At 47.9% G+C, this 25,818-nt stretch overlaps 1 protein-coding gene across 8 annotated transcripts; it reads left to right on the top strand.

The window, feature by feature from the left end:
• Nucleotides 1-423: 423 nt before the first annotated feature.
• On the top strand, nucleotides 424-24,164 carry C5H20orf96 (chromosome 5 C20orf96 homolog). 8 transcript variants are annotated; one of them, XM_008995596.6, is made up of 11 exons: nucleotides 424-554; nucleotides 3,410-3,458; nucleotides 4,035-4,152; nucleotides 10,425-10,543; nucleotides 14,972-15,130; nucleotides 15,684-15,783; nucleotides 17,144-17,301; nucleotides 17,382-17,483; nucleotides 17,648-17,734; nucleotides 18,435-18,553; nucleotides 23,777-24,164. In XM_008995596.6, the coding sequence occupies exons 3-11, from the start codon at nucleotides 4,125-4,127 to the stop codon at nucleotides 23,835-23,837; spliced, it is 933 nt and encodes a 310-aa protein (XP_008993844.1). In that variant the 5' UTR covers nucleotides 424-554; nucleotides 3,410-3,458; nucleotides 4,035-4,124; the 3' UTR covers nucleotides 23,838-24,164. The 8 variants fall into 8 exon arrangements, with proteins under 8 accessions (XP_008993844.1, XP_035154072.1, XP_035154074.1 ...); XM_002747397.7 differs by lacking the exon at nucleotides 424-554 and adding an exon at nucleotides 3,013-3,147; XM_035298181.3 differs by lacking the exon at nucleotides 3,410-3,458.
• The last annotated feature ends 1,654 nt before the right edge of the window (nucleotides 24,165-25,818 follow it).

Raw genomic sequence — 25,818 nt, 5'->3', positions numbered from 1 at the left:
CCAAGACTAATTTCAAACCCCTGGCCTCAAGCAATCCTCTTTCCTTAGCCTCCCAAGTAGCTGGTATCATAGGCACATACTATTGTGCCAGGCTAGGGATAGATAATTTAATGACTCAACAATGTTATCAAGGGAGAGGGTTTTTTTCTCTTCCGTTTTCCTCTCTGCTATTCACAATATATTCTCTTTGGCCAGCTCCCTTCACAGTTCCTCGATTCCAGGAATCCCACACAGATACGACAAAGTCTACGAGCAGATGAAGGAATGTTTTTCTGCAATGTCCATTTTTAAAAGTGTGATGAAAACCTTTCCCAAAAGCCTCTGAGTAGATTTCTTATTCGTCTCTCTGGCCAGACTTCCATCACGTGTCTATGACTAGACCTCTGACTGGGAATGGAAACTGGCCCAGCAACGCCCAGCCTCAGACCAGTCATGACTATGGAGCTGGGACTAGGACCACGGCTGGGTTTGTGGCCTGCCTCCCTCAAGGCAAGTGCGTACCTGGACAAGATCAGCATCCAGTAGCTGGGATGACAGGGAGGAAAGGCTGTTGAGTAAGTCACTACCTGGGTCTGTCGTGTATTGCTATCTTTTACTTTGTTTTTTTTTTTGTTTTTTTTTTTGAGACAGAGTTTCCCTATTGTTGCCTAGGCTGGAGTGCAAGGGTGCAATCTTGGCTCACTGGAACCTCTGCTTCCCCGGTTCAAATGATTCTCCTGCCTCAGCTTGCGGAGTAGCTGGGATTGTAGGCGTCTGCCACCACGCCCAGCTAACTTTTTGTATTTTTAGTAGAGATAGGGTTTCACCATGTTGGCCAGGCTGGTCTTGAACACCTGACCTCAAATGATCCACCCGCCTCAGGCTCCCAAAGTGCTGGGATTACAGGCGTGAGCCACCATGCCTGACCTTTATCTTGTACTTTTTTTTCTTGAGATGGAGTCTTGCTCTGTTGCCAGGCTAGAGTGCAATGGCGCGATCTTGGCTCACTGAAACCTTTGCCTCCCACGTTCAGGTGACTCTCCTGCCTCAGGGACTACAGGCACGCACCAGCATGCCCAGCTAATTTTTGTATTTTTAGTAGAGACGAGGTTTCACCAGGTTGGCCAGGATGCTCTCAATCTCTTGACCTCATGATCTGCCTGCCTTGGCCTCCCAAAGTGCTGGGATTACAGGTGTGAGCCACTGTGCCCAGCTATCTTTTACTTTAATGGTTTCCTGGTACAAAGTTTCCCAGAAAGAGTATTGTCATACAGTGTGCTCTGCAAATGAGGGTACCCAACATAGTGATTCCCTCAGCTCTAGGGGCAGCCAGGAGGGACCTGGATAGCCAGAGCCCCCAGTCTAATTGCTTTTATCCTAGCAGCTGTTTCTATTTATTATAGTGTATTTAAAAACATTCTCCTGTGATTTTTAAGAGGCAGAAAATGTTGGGAGCTCTGGTGTGGTATTCTATAAGAATTTTCCCCTATTGAAGTTTAAGTGATTTCCAATTATTTGCTCCCTCCCAATTATCTTTCAAACTGGAATTCACTTTTAAATCTATGCTCTATCTAGCAAATTTGGTGTGTAGAAAGAATTGGTGTAGGTCAAGGGTGGGAGTTACTACTTTAGCTGGGGTACGAAAGGAAAGAGGGTTATGTGTGTGTATGAGTGTGTGTGTGTGTGTGTGTGTATTTGTGTGTGTGTTCCTATTCCAGATATATGTCGAAGTTTTTGCAACAGGATCTGCTGATGGATGCGGGATAAGAGATGAATTAAGGATGATTCCAAGAAGAGAATCTCCCCATTTTGAGTTCAGGAAAAAGGTTTCTAGCAAAATACTGCACATTAGAGTAGCTTATAAGGGGCTCAAGTAGGGAGTTGGATGTATATGGCTGGAATTCAGGGGCAAGCTGGAGACGTGAGTCTGAGAGGCATTTGGGTACAGATGTTAATCAAAACCGTGAGACTGGAAGGGAGGAGGCTGGGACTGAGCCCTTGGGACACTACAATGATAAAGGGAGAAGAGGAGGAACCAGCAAAGGAGACTGAAAAGGAGGCAGGAAGCAACTTAAGAGTGGTTTCCTGGATACTAAATAAAGAAAGTGTTTCAGGGGAGGGAGTGATCTGTTGTGTCACATGCTGCAGACAGGCCAAATAAGGGGAAGACCCAGAAGAGACCATGGGGTTTAGCAAAGTGGAGGTCACAAATGATGTTGACAAGGGCAGTTTCAGTGGAGAGTGAAAGCTTGATTGAGTGGAGGGCAAAAATTGGGAAACAGTAGGGAAACCCCTCTAGGAGTTTTGCTTTAAAATGAAACAGAAATGGGAGCTGGCTGGAGGGGAAGTGGTTTGTTTGTTTATTTATTTAGAGACAGGGTCTTGCTCTGTCACCCAGGCTGGAATGCAGTGGCTGGATCATGCCTCGCTGCAGCCTCAACCTTTCTGGCTCAAGTGATCTTCCCCCTCTGGCCTCCCAAAGTGCTGCGATTATAGGCACGAGCCTCCGTGCCGGGCTGTGGTCAATCTTTCTAAATAGAAGAAACTTAAACATATGTTGGTATAAGGATGATACAAAGGAGAGGGAAAACAGGATGACGTAGGATAAAACGGGGAAAACTGCTGACCAATATCTTTGAGAAAATGAGAGCATAGGATTCGGTGCATACATATAGGAATTGGTCTTAGTAGGCAGTTTATACGTATTATAGGAGGGAGGCAAGTAGGCGAGTAAATGGTGCTGTGAACTTGCGGGTTTACTGATCCCCACAATTTTCTTGGTAAAATTGGAAGCAAAGTCGTTAGCCAAGAGTGAGGATGGCGAAGGAAGTGATGGAGGTTTGATGAGAATGGAGAAATATAATATTTTAGGATTATAGGCCGAACAAACTGAAGGGAATTCTATACCAAATTGAAAAGCGGGCCGAGCTAGATTTTGCCTTGAGAAGTTAGTCCCTCTAGGCGCTCGGTAGCTGGCGTCGCGTTTCCTTGGAGACCGAGACACTAGCTAAAGCATCGGGTCTCGGGAAGTTTGAGTGGCCTGGGTTACCGCGCGATCTACACTGAGACAAGGAAACTGGAAAAGCCGCGTAGGCATTCTAGAAGATCAGGGTCTCACAGACTTGCAACTTCTTTTCCATTTTCCCCAATGGCGCATGTCTCACAAAAGTAGGTAAAAAGAGCACTGGCGGCGAGGCGGAATGAGCCTGTGTATTTCCCACCCCGCCGCTGCCCCGCCCTCGCCATGAGGTCTTCTGACCCCGCCCTCTCCCCGCCCTCATGTCCTTGGCCCCGCCCCACTCCCGGGGCGTTATTGTGCCCGGTGAACTGCAGTTTCGGGTTCGAGACTCCGATCCTGTTTCAAGTTTGCTGCTTGCAGCCTCTTGGACTGGGAATAATGGAAGTTCTTACGCTCCCCAACTCTTTCCAGACCCAAGCACTATGGGACTTACTCCACAGTCCACGAGTTCCAGGTTACGGTGAGTCTTGGGGGTCTAGGGCTGGGTTGGGAGGCTCACTGGCCCTGCAGTCCACCTGCCCTCCACACTCACTGTCGTGACTGCTCCGCGGATATAGGCTGGAGAACTGAATTCCAGTCCCAGCCAGGTGACACTTTGCTGTGGGACCCAGCGCATGCCTCAGAACCTCATTTTTCTCCTCTCACTGTCTTATCAGAATGTAAGGGTTACGTTGTTCTCTTATTCATCTGATTGCTACTCTGGTTTCCTGAGGGTGGATGTTGGGTCTTTTCCATGCCTTCTGTTTCTTCCAGTTCTTAGCAACTCACAGCCTGGGTGTGCTTAGTAAATTCTGGCTGGCTGATAAAAAAAAGTGATAGCTAACATTTATGGAGCACTCACCACATGCTTCATAAATATCTATGAGAATTCTTGCTCTAACCCACAGAAGTAGGTTTTATTATTAGATCCACTTTATAGATGAGAAAATTGAGGCTCAGAGAGGTAAAGTCACTCGTTGGAGGTCACAGATATCTGAAAAGGGTGGAGCTGGGATATGAACTCATGGTGCTATGTCACTGATTATATATTTTGTAGGATTACGTTCTATGGCAGCAGTCCAAACAGAAAACTAAGCCATCTACTCTGCCTCCGGTCCGACAAGCCAACAGCCTTAATGCAAGCAAAATGAAGACTCTGACTAGGGTCCAACCAGGTGGGCAGAGGCACTTGGGAGCTGGTGTGGGACTTGGAGACAGGATAGAGTGGATGCTCTTGGCTCTTGGGGACACCAGCATATTAGGGTAGGCTAACTGATGTAATAAACAATGCCCAAATTGCAAGTGTTAATATAGAAGTTTATATCTCATTTATGTCACAGTGCATTTGTGTATCTGAGGAAGGTGGCATTCTGTTCCATACGGTCATTCAGGGATCCAAAGGAATCCAAAGGATTCCTTTGACCTTGTGGCTCTGATATTTTGTAAGGTCTTGCTGGATACTTTTGCATCCAGCTGGCAGAGAGGGAAGAGAGAGAACAAGAACAAGGAAAATTATGTGGGCATTTTTGGGGAGGGTCCAGATTTGAAGTGGCAAATGCTACTCCTACTCATGTTTCAGGGGCCACAATTTAGCCACATGACCTCTGCTAACCACAAGGGAAGGTGGAAAATGTAGTGCATCTGTATTTCTAGGAGAAAAAGAAAACAGGGTTTGGTGAACTCATAGAATAATCTCTGCTGCATCATTATCATGCTTTCCAGGGGAGTTCTGAGGCCTTGGGTCAGGCTCAGGCAGACATGGGGTCAGATTTTGGCTCTGCTATTTACTCACTTGGAAAAATCATTCATCTCTCTAAGCCTTGTTTTTCTCATTTGTGAAATGGGGACACTAATACTGCATAGAATTGTTGTGAGAATTAATAACAAATATTTAATATTTCTTTGGTATCCTGAAATGAACTTTATAGACAATATAGCATACTTATGTATAAAATCACCCACACCACCTCATTGCCTCCGAGTCAGTAATGTTAGATCAACTCCCCTGTGGGCAACACTCACATCCAAAAAGGATATGGGAGAGTAGAATTGCCAGGTTGCCCTGCATTTCACCATCTTGTTTTACCTCACTGATGCTGGGTGGGGATAGAGGCTCAGGTTCCCACCAGGCTCTACTGACATAGGTAGGCTGGGGGAGGGGAGCAGCGAAGCCCAGAGGTGACGAGTCCCACCTAATTACACTTCCTGAAATCGTGTCACTGCTGGACCCTGTTGACACTACCCTAGAGAGAGTCAGAGCATTGCCTTCTTCCGCCAGGTGGGGAGAAGAGGACCCCCCACTCATCCCTGCCAGCACTATCCTAATTGGGAAATCAGCATCACCAAGCAGGGAATGAAAGATCAGCTCCCTGCTGGACACTGCCAACACTTCCCAGTGATGGAAAGGGAATAAATCCATACAAATATTCTCAATGGGTTTTTCAGAAAGGGGAAAAAAATTTCAATGGAGGAAGAAAGCCTTTTCCACGGGTGGCACTGGAGCAATTGGACATCTATAGGCAAAAAATAAAAATGAAACTTGATTCAAGTTTAACAGCAAATATAAAAATTATCTCAAAGATAAAATAAAATAGAAATTAAATGTAAAATGTGAAAAACTTTTAGAAGAAAACAGGAGAGAAAAGTCTTTGGGGCATAGGGCCAAGTGAAGAGTTCTTAGGCATCACACCAGAAGCTTGACCCATAAAAGAAAACTGGATGAACTAGACTGCATCAAAATGAAAACTTTGTTCTGTGAAAGACTTTTCTCTTTTCTTTTTTTTTTTTTTTTTTTTTGAGACAGAGTCTCGCTCTGTTGCCCAGGCTGGAGTGCAGTGGTGTGATCTTGGTTTTCTGCAAACTCTTCCTCCTGGGTTCAAGTGATTCTCTTGCCTCAGCCTCCTGAGTAGCTGAGACAACAGGCGTGTGCCACCATACCTGGCTAATTTTTCTATTTTTGATAGAGACAGGGTTTCACCATGTTGGCCAGGCTGGTCTCAAACTTGTGACCTGAAGTAATCCGTCCGCCTCACCTTCCCAAAGTGCTGGGTCTATAGGTGTCAGCCACTGCACCCAGCCTTGTAAAAGGCCTTTTTAAGAGGATGAAAAGACAAGCTATAGACTTGGCGAAAATATTTGCAAACCATGTATCTGACGAAGAACTACTATATAGAATATATCAAGAACCCCAAAAACTCAACAATGAAACGGACAATTCAGTTAGGCAATGGGAAAAAGACAGGAAGAGACATTTCACCAACGGAGATATACAGATGTCAAATAAGCACATAAAAAAGGTGTTCAACGTCATTAGCCATTAAGGAAATGCAAATTAAGCCACTGCACACCTATCAAAATGGCTAAAATAAAAAAATAGTGATAACAGCAAATGCTAGCAAAGAGGAGAAATCAGATTGCACACAATTGCTTGTGCGAAGGTGAAATGATACAGCCACTCTGGAAACCAGTATGGCAGTTTCTAAAGACATTAAACCTGCACCACCTCGCAATCGGACCCAGCGATTTTACTCTTGGGCGTTTATTCCAGAGAAATGGAAACTTGTATTTACACAAAAGCTAGTGTGTGAATGGTCATAGCAGCCTCGTTCATAATATCTCAACTTGAAAAAACCTTAAGTCCCTCATGGGTGAATGTTTAAACAAGCTACGTTACATCCCTATCATGGAAAACTATTCAGCAATAAACTGGAAAGAACTATTGATATATTCAACAACTGGGATGAATCTCTAGAGAATTATGCCAAGTTAAAAAAAAAGCCAATTTCAACAGTTAAATACTGCATGATTCCATTTATATAACATTGTGGGAATCACAAAATTACAGAAATGGTGAACAGATTAGTGATTGCAGGGGTTAGGGACAGAGTTGTGAGGAGGGTGGTAAGGGGAAGGAAGTGGGTGTGGTTGTAAAAGGCAACAGGCAGGATCCTTGTGGTTATGGAAAAGTTCTGTATCTTGCCCATCTTAATGTCAATATCCTTGTTGTGATATTGTACTGTACTTTTGCAGGATGTTGCCATTGGGAGAAACTGGGTAAAGGGTATATAGACTCCTTTTGTTTTGTCTTTCTTTCTTTCTTTCCTCTCTCCCTCACTCCCTCTCTCCCTTCCTTCCTTTCTTTTCTTCTTCCTTTTTCTTTTCTTTTTTTGAGATGGAGTTTCCCTCTGTCACCCAGGCTGGAGTGCAGTGGTGTGATCTCAGCTCATTGCAACCTCTGCCTCCTGGGTTCAAGCAATTCTCCTGCCTCAGTCTCCCAAGTAGATGGGATTACAGGCGCGCACCACCATGCCTGGCTAATTTTTGTGTTTTTAGTAGAGATGGTGTTTCATCATGTTGGCCAGGCTCGTCTCAATCTCCTGACCTCGTGATCCATCCGCCTCGGCCTCCCAAAGTGCTGGGATTACAGGCGTGAGCTACCATGCCCGGCCCTTCTTTTTTTTTTCTTCCTTCTTTCCTTCCTTCCTTCCTTCCTTCCTTCCTTCCTTCCTTCCTTCCTTCCTTCCTTCCTTCCTTCCTTCTTCTTTCTCTCTCTCTCCCCTCCCTTTCTCCCTCCCTTCTGTCCTTCCTTCCTTTTTCTTTCTCTTTCTCTCTCTCTCCTCCCTTCTTCCCTTTCTCCCTCCCTTTCTCTCTCTCTTTCTTTCTTTCTCTTTTCTTTTCCTCCTTCCTTCCTCCTTTCCTCTCCTTTCCTTTCTTTGTTGTTTTTTGAGGCAGAGTCTTTCTCTGTCACCCAGGCTGGAGTGCAGTGGTGTGGTCTTGGCTCACTGCAACCTCCAACTCCTGAGTTCCTGCCTCAGCCTCACAAGTAGCTGGGATTACAGACATGTGCCACCATGCCTAGCTAATTTTTATATTTTTAGTAGAGACAGGGTTTCACCATGTTGACCAGGCTGGTCTTGAACTCCTAACCTCAGATGATCCACCAGCCTCGGCCTCCAAAAATTATGGGATTACAGGCATGAGCCACTGCAGCCAGCTTCTCTGTATCATTTCTTAAAATTGCTTGTGAATCTGAGCTATTTTGAAATAAAAAGTTTAGTTATTAAAACTGCAAATCTTCCTTAAGCATTTAAGTTCAACTCAAGAATCTTTCAGTTTTTATAAACACTCATAAGGGGGTTTTGGAACTTGGTTAATTAAATTCTCCTAAACCTTTTAAGCCACATCTTGAAATTTAACCTATCCATTTTCATTTACAAATAGTTCACTTGTCTGATTAACAAAACCACTGGATATTTACATAATTCTTATATATTTAATACACAAAATTCTAATATGGGTAATCTGGCTGGGCATGGTGGCTCACGCCTGTAATCCCAGCACTTCGGGAGGCTGAGACGGGTGGGTCACCTGAGGTCAGGAGACCAGCCTGGCCAGCATGGTAAAACCCTGTTTCTACTAAAAATTTAAAAAAAAATATCTGGGTGTGGTAGCAGGCACCTGTTATCTCAGCTATGTGGGAGGCTGAGGCAGGAGAATCGCTTTAAGCTGGGAGGTGGAGGTTGCAGTGAACTGAGATCTTGTCATTATTGAACTTCAGCCTGGGCAACAGAGCCAGACTCTGTCTCAAAAAAGAAAAAAATTGCTGAAAGTAGTGGCTCATGCCTGTAAACCAGCACTTTGGGAGGCTGAGGTGGATGGATCATGAGGTAACGAGTGTGAGACCAGCCTGGCCAACAAGGTGAAGCCCTATCTCTACTAAGAATACAAAAATTAGCCAGGTGTGGTGGTGCACGCCTGTAATCCCAGCTTCTGGGGAGGCTGAGGCAGGAGAATCGCTTGAACCGTGGAGACATAGGTTGCAGTGAGCTGAGATTGTGGCACTGCACTCCAGCCTGGTGACAGAGCAAGTCTCTGTCTCGAAAGATAAAAATTAATATAGGTAATCTTATGTTCTCTTAAGTAATAAAATTAATTTATATGTATTTAATAAGAGTGTCTTAAACCTTTCAACTTAAATCTAAATCAAAATCCCACTTACACTTTAAAATTAGAATCACAAGATTAATCTATTAATCATTCTATCTCTTACACAATAAAATTAAAAACTGGATATATACAGGTAATTTACAAATTAAACACAAAATTAATTTACTTCATCATCTCCATAGTTAATGCCAGCATTTCTCAGAATGAAGGACATTGATTTAGTAAAGAGATTAATATATTTCCGAGGTAAACTGGGCTGTACCTGAAGCAGGGATTTTGGTGGGGACTGAGTAGAGCCGGACCCACCAGGGTGATTAGTCTCATGTCATTGCAGGCCAGGCAGAGAGGAAACAGGGATGCTGAGAATATGTCCCCAAATGCCTATATGCCATATCTGGCAAAACCACAGTTCTAAGAGTGTTTCAGAGACAGCCAGTTGGAGTGTTGCCTAGTTGCTGTGTCTTCGTCTGGTCTTGTGGGCCCAATTCTCAGGTCACTAGAAGTAAGAGTAACAACTGGTAATGTGTATTCAGCACTGAATATGCATCAGGCACTATCCCAAACACCTTTAAGGTCTAGTAACTTCTTACTTTATGACGTAGGCATGATGATTATTCCTATTTTATCGGTGGACAAATGGAGAGACACAGAGGTCATTTGACCTGCTTGAGGTCACACAGCTAACAGAAGGCAGAGCCTGGATTTACTTTTTCAATTTTCAAATTCGTTTTATATACATATATATTTTTGTCTCACTCTGTTGCCTAAGTTGGAGTGCAGTGGTGTGATCTCACCTCACTGCAACCTCTGCCTCCTGGGTTCAAGTGATTCTCCCTGCCTCAGCCTCCCAAGTAGCTGGGATTACAGGCAGCCACCACCATGCCTGGCTAATTTTTGTATTTTTAGTAGAGACGGGGTTTCACCATGTTGGCCAGGCTGGTCTTGAACTCCTGACTGCAGGTCATCCGCCCTTCTCTTCCTCCCAGAATGCTGGGATTACAGGTGTGAGCCACTGCGCCTGGCCAAGAGCCTGGATTTAAACCTGGATGGTCTGGGTTATTAGTTCTTGTTCCTAACCCCTACCCATTTGGCCTTCTGTCAACCAGGTTGGTGGCAGAGCAGGGATCAGGCCTGCCAGACTCTGGTCTTCCTGCTGTCCTGTATTGCAGCAGCTACTGAAAAGACACACGGAGTGGGAGTTCCTGCCTCTCTTTCTGGCCGGACAGTTGAGAGCGGGGTTCCTGGCTGCCCCACCTCCCCTCTGTCCATGCCCATAGTCACTGCTTTCACCTGAGCCTGTCCCTCCCTTATATCGAGGCCCAGAATAGGTCCTGGGAGCTTAGTGAAGGGTGTATCACCTTCAATCTAGTGTCACATTATAAGACAGCCAGAGGTGGAGCCGGGGCCCGGGCCCCCTCTCATTACTGGTGCACTCCAGGAACCTGGCCTCAGGCCTGCTGGGACCCTTACTCTCTCCCTGTCCTTTTCTGTCTACCCCTAGCGTTGCACTCCATGCCCACTATGGTGGTGACAAGCCACCAGCGAAAGAATCCACGAGAACTGCATAGAAGGCAGAATTTGGACCCTGGGAAGATGCAGGCCAAAATCCAGTTAATGAAGGTATGAGATGCATCTTCCCTGGACACCGGGCCCAGGGTGGGGGGACGGGGATGATGGTTCTAGCAAACACCTGCTGAACACTTCCTGGGTGCCAGACTTGATTCATTCCTTCCTTCCAGGAACCCTGTGAGCATGCTTATCCTCTTTATTATTTTAGAAACCAGGAAACTGAGGTGCAGGGAGATAAATGACATACACCGGGTCACACAGCCAGGAAATGGCAGGATCAAGGGTCAAAGCCAGTTAAACAAAGCATTTGCTGTTCTGTTTAAGACTCAAGAAATAATCAGAATTGCTTATTTCATTGCATTAGGAACACAATCTTATTTATCTTAAAATTTCCAATAACTTGGCTAGGTGTGGTGGCTCACACCTGTAATCCCAGCACTTTGGGTAGCTGAGGTGGGTGGATCACTTTAGGTCAGGAGTTCAAGTATTCTTGAACTGGCCAACATGGTGAAGCCTCATTTCTACTCAAAATACAAAAATCAGCTGGGTGTGGTGGCGCACACCTGAAGTCCCAGCTACTTGGGAGGGTGAGGCAGGAGATTCGCTTGAACCTGGGAGGCAGAGGTTACAGTGAGCTGAGATGGTGCCCCTGCACTCCAGCCTGGGGGACAGAGTGAGACTCCATCTAAAAAAAATTTTTTTTCCCAGTAAATTAAACTTTCATACAGTGCACTTTGAAGCAAGGCTTAGAAACTGACAATTAAAATTTTCACATCAATTGATAACAATTATAGGTAATCAATTTCCTCACCATACATTGCTTTGCGGCTTCTGTAATTATCTGAACAATGTTTCAAATTATTTGAAATGCCTAAAGGAAGATGAGTTTTTAGCATACATAGCAGAAAGTAAAGTACTAAGTATTATAAAGACTACAAAATACTATAGAATAATTCTTTAAGAACGTTTTTAATAGCTCAATGAACAATGACTACTATATCAAGAACAAGGGAAAATAGAATTTGCTTAGAAACCCTTTTTCCCCCTTTAACCTTCTCTCTTGCGAAATGGTTTAGAGGTGGCCCAGTATTCTTAAAGGAGGAACTCGTATTTCTGTTATTTCTATCCTAACTTTAGAGGGGCTTATGTGTTTTTGATTGATATAGAAGCTGAACCTGAACAATGTGGCTCTATAACATGTGCTCCTAACCAGTCCCATTCTTAATACTGTCTCTTATAATCTTTCATTCATTTAGTGAGTCAACAAATATTCATGGAGCACCTACCACGTGCCAGGTTCTGTTCCGAATGTGAGGTTTCACCACTGATGTGGCCTCTGACCTTAGGGAACTCACATTCTATTGGATGTGGGAGACTGACAGTCCATAAGAGAAAGAGTTTTAAAATGATGGGCTGGGTGCAGTGGCTCACGCCTGTAATCCCAGCACTTTGGGAGGCCGAGGCGTGCAGATCACCTGAGGTCAGGAGTTTGAGACCAGCCTGACCAACATGGAGAAACCCCATCTCTACTAAAAATACAAAATTGGGTGGACGTGGTGGCATGCACCTGTAATCGCAGCTACTCGGGAGGCTGAGACAGGAGAATTGCTTGAACCCAGGAGGTAGAGGTTGAGGTGAGCCGAGATTGCGCCATCGTACTCCAGCCTGGGCAACAAGATCAAAACTCTGTCTTTTTTTTTTTTTTAAGCCTAAGAATAAGGTTAGGGAGCTAGAGGCATGGAGGAGGGAGTGTGGCAGTAATTGTTTTAGTTAGGGTGCTAAGGAAAGGCTGCTAACGTGGGTGACATTTGAGCTGAAACCCAGGTGGTGCTAGTTCAGTGGTCCTATGACTTGGAGAATAGCATATTTTACAAGATACTTCCGGGTATCTCTTCTGGAGATGTGGAGACAAGATAGTGGCGTGGCTTGGAGCTCTGACTTTAAGGATGACAGCTCTGCTATGTGTGACCTCGGATAAGTTACTGAATTTAATCCTTGGTGTACACATTGATTGATTGAGATAGGGTCTCGCTGTTTCATCCAGGCTGGAGGGCAGTGGCATGATCATGGCTCACTGGAGCTTGGACCTCCCGAGCCCAAGTGATCCTTCCACCTCAGCCTCTCTGAGTAGCTGGGACTATAGGCATGCACTACCGTGCCCAGCTCATTTTTGTAGAGATGGGATCTTCTTATGTTGCCCAGGCTGGTCTCAAACTCCTGGGCTCAAGCAGTCCTTCCACCTTGCCCTTCCAAAGTGCTGGGATTACAGTTGAGAACCACCACGGCTGACTGGTGTCCACTTTTATAAAGTTGGCCTAATAATAGTGCCCGTCTCTTGGGGTTGCTGTGAGGCTGATGAGCTGATGTGCTGCGGTGCGTGTGAAGGGCTCAGCACAGTATCAGCCACGCAGGAAGCACTCAATACATCAGCGTGATTACTGTTATATGAGAAATAAAGGTGGTGAGGGCTAGGAAGGGGTAGTTTTAGTAAGGGATGGAGAAATGAGGAAGAACAGGAACAAATAAAAGAGCAAATATTTATGGCAGGGTCAGAGGGTTAGAGCCAGAAACAGTAGTATCAGCTATTGTTCACCAAGTACACACGAGTGCACTCTCACTAAGAGGCTTAATTGTGAATTTTATCTCATTTATTTAGTCTTTGTTTTTTAGAGACAGGGTCTTGCTCTGTCACCCAGGCTGAAGTGTAATGGCACAATCATACCTCACTGCAGCGCCATAAACTCCTGGGCTCAAGAGATCCTCCTGCCTCAGCCTCCCAAGTAGCTGGGACTGTAGGTGCACATCACCATGCCCAGCTAACCTGTTAATTTTTTAAATTTTTATTTATTTATTGACTTCCTTTTTGAGGCAAGGTCTTGCTCTGTTACCCGGGCTGGAGTGTGGTGGCACAATCTTGACTCACTGCAGCCTCGATCTTCTGGGCTCAAGCAGTCCTCCCACCTCAGCCTCCTGAGTAGCTAGGACTGTAGGCATACACCACCATGCCCAGCTAATTTTGTCCACTTTTTGCAGAGATGAGGTGTCACTATGTTGCCCAGGCTGGTCTTCAACTCCTGGCCTTGAGTGATCCTTCCACCTGGGCCTCTTAAAGCATTGGGATTATGGGCATGAGCCACTGCACCTGTCCAATCTCATTTATATTTTATGGCAGCTCTGTAAAACAGTTATTAGTTCCCTCACCTTTAGAATGAGTACAAGGAGCCTCTGAGACATTAACTAACTTGCCCTGGGTCTCTTAGACTCTCTTAGATGGTAAGTGTCTGAGCTAGGATTTGAACCAAGGTGCGTCTAGGCTCAACATCCAACTCTTAGTCACTACGTGGTTCAGCCATGCCTTGCAGTTTTAAGCCTACTCAGTTCTTGTTTTAGTATAGTGGAAAGGCATTGGGACTCAGAAGTCTGGCTTTCCAGTTCTAGCCCTGCCACTTCTTGACTGTGTGACACTGGGCAAGTCATTAAACACTCTAAGCCTCCACTTATCAGCAAAATAAAGTTAATAAACACAGGGCTGCTGGAGGGTGAGCTGATACCATATGCCACCTGCAGAGCAAGGCACGGCACCTGGCCTGGCATGTAGAGGGCCCTCAACAATTGTCATTGTTATTACTACTGTAGGTTTTCTGTCCCTTGGACCCTCCTTGTTCCACTGGGGCTGTTGTATGAAATGAGAGTACTCATTAGCTCCATGGCCTGCCAGGAAATGCTGACGTCTACCATCCACTTCGCCTCCCCTGCTTCTCTTCCAGACACGGTGGTAGCTCTCCCACCTTCTTACCTTCCTGGGGTATTTATCATTATTATTATTATTATTATTATTGGGACATCATCTTGCTCTGTCACCTAAGCTGGAGTGTAGTGGTGAGATCTCAGCTCACTGTAACCTTCGCCTCCCGGGTTCAAGTGATTCTCCTGCCTCAGCCTCCCCAGTAGCTGGGATTACAAGGATGCGCCACCATGCCCAGCTATTTTTTTGTATTTTTAGTAGAGACGGGCTTTTGTCATTTTGGCCAGGCTGGTCTCGAACTCCTGACCTCGTGATCCACCCACCTCGGCCTCTCCAAGTGCTGGGATTACATGCTTGAGCCATCGCGCCCTGCCCTTATTATTATTTCTATATTTCATTGATTCTGAGAAGCCATTGATATTAAGACACATCTTTATTTACCCACTAATAATATATTTGTTGATTAGATGATTACAAGCCACGAATTATAAGATGCACCTGCATCTCAGGGCTGTGAAATGATGGGTACACGTGCGTTTCCGAACGGACCAGAGTCCCGGAGCTCCCCGGCAGCGCAGACAATGGGGAACCGCCGCCCAGCTCGGGCCGCATTTACCAGCGGAGGCCGCAAGGGGGCGGGAGTGACAAGGTTGGGGCGGGGGGTCTACGGGCTCTCGCGGCCTCCGGCCTAGCAGGGCGCCGCGCCGCCTCTCTCCTCTTCCCTTCGCCCGCAGACGATGCTCAGGAACCGGCAGACCTCTCTGCGAGAGCTCCAAAGCCATGAGAACTTCCTCGCCAAGTTCAACGAAGAGCTGATCGCGAGCATCCAGGACATAGAGAAGAGCACGGCCCTGAACGTGCGGGCCTTGCTGCAACAGCAGGACATCCTGACGGTGAGACCCGCGCGCCTGCCCTCTGCGACGGCCGTGCCCGCCCTCCTTCCCTCCCTCCGCGCGCTCGGGCGCCCTCTCCTGCCCTTCGCTGCCAATTGCACATGCTGCTTCCAGCAACTGGAAGGCGCGTCTCTTCACCCTTCACTCCCCTCGCCTGGGCTTTGCAAGCAGACGGAGGTGGGACTTTTGTCCCAACGCGCCAGCACTCACTGGCCAGGAGACGCTGAGTTAACTTTACCTCCCTGAGCTCTGTGAAATGTAGCACCCGTCCCAGAGGGCGTTTACCTGGCACATACTGTACCTGTGTACCGGAGGTAGCTGCTACCACCACCAGCGTTTGCAAACACCTATACGTGTAATAGCAGGCGATCTGTATGTATTTATATAGTCCTTACAACAACCCTGTGGGCGGACACTGTTATTACCCCCAGTAGCCTCTGGTCAGGATTCTGGGAGTGGGGTTGGGACTGGGGACTCCTCTGAGGAAGTGCAGGGTAGCTGCCTATGAGAGCCAGCAGAGCCTGTGGGTGAGTTGACCCTACTCCTCCCACAGACCATCATCGACATCTTGGAGTACTTCAACAAGAAGAGGCTGCAGCAATTGAAGTCTGAGCTCCAGGAATGGGAAGAAAAGAAGAAATGCAAGACGAGTTGTAAGAATCCCTGCTCGGTGGGGTGTGGCGGCTCATGCCTGTAATCCCAGCATTTTGGGAGGCTGAGGCGAGTGGATCACCTGAGGTCAGGAGTTTGAGACCAACCTGACCAACAGGGATAAACCTCGTCTCTACTAAAAATACAAAATTAGCCAGGCATGGTGGTGCACACCTGTAATCCCAGCTACTCAGGAGACTGAGCCAGGAGAATTGCTTGAACCCTGGAGGTGGAGGTTGAGGTGAGCCAAGATCTCGCCATTGCACTCCACTCTGGGCAACAAGAGCAAAACTATGTCTCAAAAGGAAAGAAAGAAAGAGAGGGAGAGGGGAGAGGAGAGAGGAAGGAAGAGGAGGGGAGAGGAGAAGAGAGGAAGGGAGAGGAGGGGAGAGGAAGGGAGAGGAGGGGAGAGCAAGGGAGAGGAGGGGAGAGGGGAGAGAGAGAGAAAGAAAGAATCCCTGGGTGAACTCCTTGACCCTCCCCGCTGGCTCCTTGGGGAGGTCAGCAGCAGGGCATCCACCTTGTACGGCCATTCAGAAACGCTCAGGCACGTCGTCTCCCTTCTAGGCAGTTGAGAAGGCTAAGGTACAGAGCGAACAGCCTGCTGACTCAGCACTTAGCTCTTTGCAGGCCCCATGTGTCTGCACTATTACAGGCACACACTCAGTCATAACTACCTGGAAGCAGGGAAACTGTCCTCCCATTTTACAGGTGAGGAAACCAAGGCTAAGAGAGGAGAAGTAGCTTGTGGAAGGTCATATAGCTGGGAACCATAATCCAATCCTAGCCTGTCTCCATTTCCTGCCAAGATTCTTCTGGGAGTCAATGGCTGGGCTAGAATCCAGGACTCCTGGCTTCCATCCTGTCTGGTCTGTGGTTCCTTTTCCCTGGGCAGACTACACACCTGCTGAGGGAGGGGCAGTGGATTAGGCAACCCCAGACACTGGGGATCTCTCTCTGGAGAAAGAGAGGATAGACTTTGTCTTAATCCTGCTGTGGGTTGTGTCTTGGGAACCCCTGTCACCCCATCTTCCTGGTCTCACTTCCTTGAGTGTGTCTCTGGGGAGACTGAAGTCCAGAGAGGGACAGTCTTGGTGAGGGCCACACAGCAAGTCAGTAGCAGAGTGGGGACTAGTAAGAGATCATGTATCAGTTTCCTTTCTTTTTCCTACCCAGCATTGCCTCTTCTCCTGCAGGGTTGCAAAACACTCTAGAGCCTTAATTTTTAACCACCTCCCAGCCCTGTGTGAGCTCACCTCAGCCCAAACTCCAATTTATTGGAGGAGACCTTGCCTCCTGGGAAGGGTCCTTGAGGGAAGTTCTTGCCTCCTGTCCCTGCTGACCTCCCTAACCCCTCCCCAGATCTGGAGCAGCAGGTGGAGCAGCTGAATGCCAAGATTGACAAGACCCAGGAGGACGTGAAATTCCTGAGCACTTACATGGACCATGAGTATTCCATCAAGTCTGTCCAGATTGCCACCCTCATGCACCAGCTGCAGGAGGTTAAGGACAGCCAGCAGGTAGGGGAGCCCCTGCCCCTGCCTCACTGGACCGTGTGGGTGGCAGGGCTGGTGGTGAACACCCTTCTGCTGGCTCCCAGGATGAGCTGAATGACCTCAGTGAGATGCGCAGAAAGGTCCTGAAGTCCTTGTCCGATAAGATTCAGAAGGAGGAGAAGAAAGTTCTGAGTTCTCTGGTAGCAGTGAGTAGCCAGTTGCGGTGGGGGATGGGGGATCCAGGTCCCACCCCTGTCCCGCCCTCTTCCCCATCCTCTGCCTCCAGGCCCACTGGAGCCCCATTGGTCTCTACCATGTTCTGCTGCCCAGGAAGAGGCACCTGGGGGCCAGACCTCTTCTTCCTTCACAGAAAACCCAGCGTCCCCATGAGAAGGCTCTTCTACAGATGGTTTGGGAAAGCCAGGCCTCGCTGAAATGCATTCACAGCTTCAGAAAAGTACGTGGGCAAGGAAGGTGGTGGTCCCTGTAGGGGAGTAGGGGGTTGGCGGTCCCCACAGCCTGTGGGTGTGAGCCAGACCTCTCCTGATCTGGTGCCTGGGAGGTCTCTGACTCTGGTGTGGGCCTGTCTCCTTGCCAGTGCCATTACTGTCACTTGTCATTCATCTGGGAAAGCGATTGGCACCGACCTCGGCCTTGCCTCATTAGCCAGCATCGCTGGCTCTGATCCATTTGCACCATCATCAAGCATCATGCATTCAGCCATTAACCACCATGCATCTTTACCCCTTGATTCTCGTCACTGCCCACCACCCATTATCGGTGTTAATGAACTTCACCATCACTGCCTTCTTGAATTGATTTTCATTATCTTGCCCCTTCATCAGTTTTTAATGTGCACGCCCTTCACCATCTCTGCCAGCCCCACTGATTCCCATGATGGAGCACTCCCCAACCACTTTGTAACCTGTCTCCATTCTCTGTGACCCCTCACCTGTTGCAGCACCGCTGAATAGTGTCACTAACTTGGGAGTCAGCCCCACCCTACCTGGGGAGGTTCCCTCTCTGTAGTCCAGCAAGTTCAGTGACAGAGCCCACACCATTTCCCCAGATAGCTTTGCTCCTTGTTCATTTTGGCCCTTCTCTCTTTGGTTGGGCCATTTGGCTTCTCATTTCTCCTGTTATGCCTTTCCTCTCAGTTTATTGGCCAGTTTGAGGAGAATGTGCCTGTATTAAGGGCTGAGGTGGAAGAGCTCCAGGCCCAGATCCAGGAACCCCGAGAGGTTATATTTGAGGATGTTCTGCTTCGGAGACCCAAGTATGTGATCATTTTCCTACTGCCTTGTAGACCAGCCACACTCTGGGCCCACAGAGGCTCTCTATTCTTGGGGAAGGCAGCCTGATGCGGACGGCAGAACCCTGTATGGGGAAGGCAGCCTGATGCGGACGGCAGAACCCTGTATGGGGAAGGCAGCCTGATGCGGATGGCAGAACCCTGTATGGGGAAGGCAGCCTGATGCGGACAGCAGAACCCTGTATGGGGAAGGCAGCCTGATGTGGACGGCAGAACCCTGTATGGGGAAGGCAGCCTGATGCGGATGGCAGAACCCTGTATGGGGAAGGCAGCCTGATGCGGACGGCAGAACCCTGTATGGGGAAGGCAGCCTGATGTGGACGGCAGAACCCTGTATGGGGAAGGCAGCCTGATGCGGATGGCAGAACCCTGTATGGGGAAGGCAGCCTGATGCGGACGGCAGAACCCTGTATGGGGAAGGCAGCCTGATGTGGACGGCAGAACCCTGTATGGGGAAGGCAGCCTGATGTGGACGGCAGAACCCTGTATGGGGAAGGCAGCCTGATGTGGATGGCAGAACCCTGTATGGGGAAGGCAGCCTGATGCGGATGGCAGAACCCTATATGGGAAACCCTGTGTTTCCACCTTGGATCTGCCACTGACCAGGGGCAGATGTGACCTTTCCCATCTCTGCAGAGGCCTCTGATTCCCATCTGTACATGGCAGGCTGGGTTATGAAATCCCTGAGGACCCTTCCAGTTCACAGATTCCATATGTCAGCCAAGTGGGTACAGACTTCCACTTCTGCCTCTTTGAGGAAGGCAGAGTTGAGTGGGGTGGTTGGCTTCAGGGAAGAATAGCCTGGCAAATACCCCACAAGGAGAGAAGGATGTCCTCTTCACTTGGCAGGTTTCTGGGCCCCAGGGGAAGGATTTCCTCCCCAAACCAATTCTTTGCCTGCCTTCCCTTGGAGCAAGCCCTCTGCGGTTGGCTTGGGGTCACCCAGGCTTGCTTCTCCATGACGACACCACAGGACCATGCATGGCAGAGCCTAGCATTTGCAAATTCTTTAATTTTTCATCTTCATCTCTGTCTGTCTCTCCCTCCTATCCTTTTCCTTCCTTCTCCTCTCCTGTCCTATAGCTGTCTCTTCCTTTTCTTCTGTTTTTAAAAACAACAGCTGGGCGTGGTGGCTCACACCTGTAATTCCAGCACTTTGGGAGGCCGAGGAGGGCGGATCATAAGCTCAGGAGATTGAGACCATCCTGGCCAATATAGTGAAACCCATCTCTACTAAAATACAAAAAATTAGCGGGGTGTGGTGGGATTATGCATGTAGTCCCAGCTACTCAGGAGGCTGAGGCAGGAGAATTGCTTGAACCCGGGAGGTGGAGGTTGCAGTGAGCCGAGATTGCAGTGAGCTGAGATCGCACCACTGCACTCCAGCCTGGTGACAGAGCAAGACTCTGTCTCAAACAAATACGAAAACAAACAGCAACAACAACAGCAAAATACCATTGGATTTATGAAGTGCCTCTGAGTGCCAGGCACCGTGTGAATGAAAACAGTCCTTACCCCGCCCTCATGGAACCAAAGAGGTAACTGGACATGAGTTGATAATGAACCACAAATAAATGTGGAGTTGCAGCGGGGCCTGGAGCTACTGAGTAGAATGCATGCCACTGCGAAAGGGACTCTTAGGACAGCGAGGCTAGGCAGTCAAGGAAGGTTTTCCTGAGGATGTGACATTTGAACTGAGCCCTGAAGGATGCATAGAAATTCACTAGGTGAAGGGGACTGATGGGGCAGCTGAAGGAAGAGCAGTTCTAGGGGGTGGTGGTGCGAGGGTCTCTGTGGGATGTGATAATTAGTCACCTGTTGTCTTTACCTGAGCTCTGAACACAGTGAATGAGACTGAAAGGTGTAAGGTGCATGTGGCCAGGTTATCACCTTTATTCTGGTAAAGCTGATCTTAACAGACTGTGGCTTATATTTCTAGGCATGTTGGCCTCTGAATACTGAACCCAGAATTAGGCAGATTGAGCCACCTAATTGTGGCGGAACTGGATTCATGTGGAACCAGGCCTTGGGGCAGAGAAAAGCGGAGTCCTTTCAGGTTGCTTGTTGCTAAGAGAGGAAGGGACTGTGCTCTTTACGTCCCCTTCCTCTCCTCACACTCACATTCCAGTGGTCATACCCCCTTTCCAAGAGCAGAATATAAAGGGGCAGAGAGAGGCCACAAGCAATACACTCATGGATGCCCTTCCACGTAGAAGGGAACACCAGGAGCAAGGAAGCAGTTTTTCCCTCCTAAAAAGTGGAAATGGCACGCTGTTCAGCAGAGCCTCTCCAACTGGAACGTGCCTAGGAAACACAGGGAGATCTCATTAAAAAGCAGATTCCAAGTCATAGGTCTGAGGAGCTCATGATTCTGCATTTTTGTTGTTGTTGTTGAGACAGAGTCTTGCTCTGTCACCCAGGCTGGAGTGCAGTGGCACCACCTCAGCTCACTGCAACCTCTGCCTGCTGGGTTGAAGTGATTCTCCTGTCTCAGCCTCCTGAGTAGCTGGGACTACAGGTGTGTGCCACCACACCTGGCTAATTTTTATATTTTTAGTAAAGAAGGGGTTTTGTCAAGTTGGCCAGGCTGGTCTTGAACTCCTGAGCTCAAGTGAGCCACCTGCCTCGGCCTCCCAAAATGCTGGGATTGCAGGTGTGAGCTACCATGCCCAGTGTGATTCTGCATTTCTTTCTTTCTTTTTTTGACACGAAGTTTCGCTCTTGTTGCCCATGCTGGAATGCAATGGCGTAATCTCGGCTCACCAAAATCTCCACCTCCCAGGTTCAAGTGATTCTCTTGCCTCAGCCTCCTGAGTCATGGGATTACAGGCATGCACTACCGTGCTTGGCTTATACTGTATTTTTAGCAGAGACGAGGTTTCTCTATGTTGATCAGGCTGGTCTTGAACTCCTGACCCCAGATGATTCCCCAACTTCAGCCTCTCAAAGTGCTGGGTTAACAGGTGCAAGCCACTCTGCTCGGCCCTGATTCTGCATTTCTAATTGACATGGAGCTGAGTGAGGCCAGTGTGGTTGGAATGCAGAGTGCTAGGGAGAGTGGCAGGCAGGGAGCAGGGCAAATCAGCTCCTAGGGAACTCCATGCAGTGCCCTATAGGCCAGGATTTTCTGCCTGATCCCAGAAGCAAAGGATTTTAAGCCACATGGTGACATGATCCGATTTGTATTAAAAAAAAAGTCAGTTTGAAAAGAGCACGGTGGGCTGGATATGGTGGCTCCTGCCTGTAATCCCAGTATTTTGTGATCCCAAGGCAGGAGGAATGCTTGAGCCCAGGAGTTCGAAACCAGCTTGGGCAACATGGGGAAACCGCATTTCTGCAAAAAATACAAAAATTAGCCAGGCATGTTAGCGTGTGCCTGTAGTCCCAGCTACTCAGAAGGCTGAGGCAGGAGGATTGTTTGAGCCCAACAGGCAGAGGTTGCAGTGAGCCAAAATTGTGCCACTGCACTCCAGCCTGCGTAATAGAGCAAGACTCTTTCTAAAAGAAAAGAGCATGGGCATGAGATTGGCGAGGAGTCTGAGTGGCAGCTGGAAGTCCAGTGGGTGTGAGGGCAGTTGTCCAGGGGAACGTGGGGAGTGGCCTGGCCAAGTATGTGGCATAAGAGATGGGAAAAGTAGATGGGTTAGAGAAATATTTAGGAAGGTAAGAAGGACTTGTATGACTTGGAAAGTACAGGAAAGGCAGGGGTCAAGAATAACCCCCGGGTTCCTGACTTTTGCAGAGGGGTGGTGGTGGTGCCAAATGCAGAGATTGGGAAGGCTCGGATGGGGTGAAGGATGTGTATGTGGGCATAGTCAAAAGTTCACTTGGAGGCAGGCATGGTGGCTCACACCTGTAATCCTAGTGCTTTAGGAGGCTGAGGAAGAAGGATTACTTGGGGTTGGGAGTTTGAGACCAGGGAAACAACATAGTGAGGCCTCCATCTCTACAAAAAATTAAAAAATTAGCCAGGTGTGGTGGCACATGCCTGTGTCAGAATACTTGCAATTTACAATACTATAGGTCAAAAAAAAAAGAAACGAACATGAAATCCCAGAAGTATTGAGCTGTGATCGTATCACCGCATTCCAGCTTGGGTGACAGAGTGAGACCATGTCTCAGAAAAAAAAAAAATACAGTTGATTTGGACAGTAAGTTTGGTTTATGTGAGGAACTAAGGTGGAGTCATTGGGTGGGCAGTTGACAAGGTGAGCGCAGGCCTCAGAGGACAGATACTGGCTGGAAGTAGAAATTTGGGTGTTGCCAGCATAGAGATGAATTTTGTTTTAACTATTATTATGAAAAATTTCAAATATAAAGAAAAGTAGAATGGTATAGTGAATAGCTAGTTGCCCATCTATATTTAGAAATTGTTTTTTTTGCGTATTGGTTTCATGTTCATTTATTTTTTAGTTTTTTGGCCAATCGTATTGTAAATTGCAAGTATCCTGACATTTCATGCCTAAATACTTCGTGTGTTGATACGTGATGTAGATTATTGAAACCATGAGAGAGGATGGTCTCCTTGGAAGAGAGTGAAAAGTGAATATAATCCTTCAGCCTCTTCAGTGTGTGTGCTGGGAAATCCATCTCTTTTGCTAGCTAGTTTCGTGGAAATAATAATGCCTGTCATTTACTGAGCACTTACTACATGCTAGCCTGGTCTCATTGAATCTTCCCACCAACGCCTGAGGTTAGAAAATTAAACCCATTTGACAGATAAAGAAACTGAGGCTTACCTGGGGTCTGACACTTAATGAGTGCTTTTCACTTGAGTGCCCACTGAAGGAATGAGGCTGGGACAGTAGAAATAGCTTGTTCAAGGTGACACAGCATCAAGTTACCAAGCCAGCCATCCTCACTCCAAAGACAGTGATCCTCTTGAGGGGCCTCAGCATTTCAGAGCCGAGTTCCTGCTCCCTCCTGACCTCAGACTTGTTGGGGGAACATTCATCCTGCCAGACTAATTTCTTTTCCATTTTTGATGTGTGTATGGGCATGCTTGTGTATGCACAGTTGGGCTTTGAGTGCGCAATCCAAAAATACAGATTGTATTTTGAGATTGCCCCCGACCCAACTAAGTACCAGAGTTCTAAAGAGCAAGACTTCCCTGAGCAGGTGCTTCCACACCCCCAGCTCTGACACCCCTGGTGGCCTCTTACGCTCCTCTGTGTTGCCTCCCATCAGGTGCACCCCAGACATGGATGTCATCCTCAACATTCCTGCGGAAGAGCCACTACCCTTCTAGATGGCAGTGTCATGGGCCTCCCCTCCCCTCCCCTCCCCTCCTGCTCTGTTCCCAGCACCTGGTGCCTTGGATCATTTTCTTACAGAACCAGGTCTCCATTCAGACCCTGATCTACAGTCCCTCCCTCCCTCCCTCCTTCTTTCCCTCCCTCCCTCCTTCCTTTTCTTCCTTCCTCATTCCCTCCTCCTCTCCCTCTCTCCCTTCTTTTTTTCCTTCCTGTAGTTTTTTCCTCTCTTCTTCCCTTCCTTCTGGTTGGTGCTGCTGGACCAGTTGGGAATTTTCAATTAAAGCTGCTATTCCTTTTTACCAATAAAGCTGGATTTACATTTGCTTTTTTGTGAGTATCTCGGAGTCTCCAGCTAGGCCTTGCAGAAGATGTGGTGGGAACAGACTTTGTCTTAAGATAAGGGGCGGACAACTGTGTTGACTGCATCTAGGGCTCAAAAGTTCTCCAGAAGAAGTGCTGGAGCAACCCCTGCCCGAGTCTCCGTGGCTCCGTGGCTCTGTGGCTCTGGGCCACTCCCTCCTGGTGCAGTGGGAGCCCAGCTTCTCTGCAGTCTCTGCCCAGACCTGCCGAGGGCGTTGTCAGGGCCGACAGACTTCTTGAGTTTAATACGTCTGGGAACTTGCTGGGCCTCAGTGCTTGGAACAACTCAGAAGGACTATTCTGGCTCCGGAACTTCCTGTAGGCTCAGCTGCCACTGTCCTTGGGCCTGCATTGCAGCTGGACTTCTCCCCGTTCCCAGTCCTGCATACCTCTATCTTCCTCAGTTGTTGATTTCAAGAGCACTCATTAATAAATGCTCTATACCCTACACTCCATCTCAGAGGTGGCTTCTCTGGGGACTTAGCTTGCTACAACTCCCAAGAGACTCTGGTCACTCACAGATCCACTTTGAGTTAGGAGACTTTTGGTTACAGGTAACAAAACCACCAATTCAAATCGTCCTAAACAATGAAGGGCTCAGGTAAGTAAATAGCTTAGGTGAAGGCTTTATCCAGAAATCCCGTGATGGCACCAAGGACTTGGTTTCTATTTATCTACTTTGTTTTCCAAGGTGTTGCCCTTTTCTTAAGATAGCACTGCTTGCGGCCCCAATATGCCAGCATCTCCCAGGGTTGTCCAAGTCCTCGTACATGTCCTGCTGGAGAGAGACTGGCTGTGTCCCAATTTTTCAGCCAGTGTCTTAAGATTGGGCTGGGCACAGTGGCTCACACCTGTAATCCCAGCACTTTGGGAGTCCAAGGGGGTGGGTCACTTGAGGTCAGTTCGAGACCATCCTGGCAAACATGGCAAAACCCTGTCTCTATTAAAAATATACAAATTAGTTGGGCATGGCAGCAGGTGCCTGAAATCCCAGCTACTCAGGAGGCTGAAGCAGGATAGTCGCTTGTACCTGGGAAGCAGAGGTTGCAGGGAGCTGAGATCATGCCACTGCACTCCACTCTGGGTGACAGAATGAGACTCCATCTAAAAAATGTAACAAAGAAAAGATGGCTGGGTGCAGTGGCTCACGCCTGTAATCCCAACACTTTGAGAGGCTGAGGCAGGCAGATCATGTGAGGTTGGGAGTTCCAGACCAGCCTGGCCAACATGGAGAAAAGAAACTCCGTCTCTACTAAAAATACAAAAAACTAACTGGGCATGGTAGCTGTAGTGTAGTGGTAAGGTCTCAGTTCCCTGCAACCTCCGTGCCCCAGGTTCAAGCGATTCTTCTGCCTCAGCCTCCCGAGTACCTGGGATTACAGGCACCCGCCACCATGCCTAGTTAATTTTTGTATTTTTACTAGAGACAGGGTTTCAGTATGTTGGTCAGGCTGGTCTCAAACTCCTGACCTCAGGTGAGCCACCTGCCTTGGCCTCCCAAAGTGCTAGGATTACAGGTGTGAGCCACCTCACCTGGCCGGGACTGTTTCAATGAGTAAAAGAGGTACTCACGACAGCATGCCTTGTCAGGAGTTCTCTCTTTCATCCTCAGTA

This window comes from Callithrix jacchus, chromosome 5 (assembly GCF_049354715.1).
Source record: "Callithrix jacchus isolate 240 chromosome 5, calJac240_pri, whole genome shotgun sequence".
NCBI lineage: Eukaryota > Metazoa > Chordata > Mammalia > Primates > Cebidae > Callithrix > Callithrix jacchus.
The sequence above is the reverse complement of the archived record's forward strand: the minus strand, read 5'-3'. Positions and strand labels throughout refer to the sequence as shown.